Source organism: Otolemur garnettii, unplaced genomic scaffold (genome assembly GCF_000181295.1).
Source record: "Otolemur garnettii isolate 467f Iridium unplaced genomic scaffold, OtoGar3 scaffold00018, whole genome shotgun sequence".
In the NCBI taxonomy this organism is placed as follows: Eukaryota; Metazoa; Chordata; class Mammalia; order Primates; family Galagidae; genus Otolemur; species Otolemur garnettii.
In genome coordinates, this window is record NW_003852413.1 from 27,262,874 (window position 1) to 27,263,793 (window position 920).

The window sequence follows — 920 nt, forward strand, 5'->3', positions numbered from 1 at the left end:
CAAAGAACTCAAATCTAGATTTTTCTTTTTTTGAGACAGAGCCTCAACCTGTCACCTTAGGTAGAGTGCAGTGGCATCACAGCTCATGGCAGCTATTTTTTGTTTGCAGCTGTCATTGTGGTTTGGTGGCCCGGGCTGGTGGCCAGGGCTGGATTTGAACCCGCCAGCTCAGGTGTATGTGGCTGGTGCCTTAGCTGCTTGAGCCACAGGCACCAAGCCTGAAATCTAGATTATAATAAAGAAATCCTAAAGAAACAATAAGGAAACAGACAATGTAATAGAAAAAAATGACAATACTTTCTGTTCTGTCTGGCGGCAGCCATCAGGTGAACCAAGATAGGTGCCTACAAGTACATCAGGAGCTGTGGAGGAAGAAGCAGTGTTGTATAATGGGCTTTCTTCTGAGGATCTGCTGCTGGCAGTACCACTCTGTCTCTGCATTCCACGGGGATCCCTGCCCCACTTGTGGGATACAAAACTAAGCAAGATTATGTCATACACAGGATTCGTCTATGCTGCAGTGTCAGCAGACACCTGGTTACTAAGGGTGCAACCTATGGTAAGGCTGTGCATCATGGTGTTAACCAGCTAACATTTGCTTGAAACCTTCAGTCTGTTGCTTAGGCAGGAGCTGGATGCAACTGTGGGGCTGTAGCAGCCCTGAATTCTTACTGGGTTGGTGAAGATTTGGAGGTTATCCTCATTGATCTATCATAAAGCTATCAGAAGAAATCCAGACACCCAGTGGATCACCAAACTAGTCCACAAGCACAGGGAGGTACGTGGGCTGACATCTGCAGGCCGGAAGAGCTGTGGCCTTGGAAAGGGCCATAAGTTCCCCCACACCACTAGTGGTTTCCACCTTGCAGCTTGGAGAAGGTGCAATTCTTTCCAGCTCCACTTTTTTTTTTTTTTTTTTT

General features: G+C 47.0%; 1 protein-coding gene across 1 annotated transcript in view; it reads left to right on the forward strand.

Moving 5' to 3' along the window:
* Positions 1 to 898, forward strand: part of B4GALNT2 (beta-1,4-N-acetyl-galactosaminyltransferase 2) — a gene marked incomplete at its 3' end in the record, with an annotated part of 52,818 nt that extends 51,920 nt beyond the window's left edge. The window contains 4 exon segments of the mRNA XM_003786698.2: positions 341 to 352; positions 355 to 463; positions 465 to 707; positions 709 to 898. Coding sequence (XP_003786746.2) covers positions 341 to 352; positions 355 to 463; positions 465 to 707; positions 709 to 898 — 554 coding nt within the window.
* Positions 899 to 920: the final 22 nt, after the last annotated feature.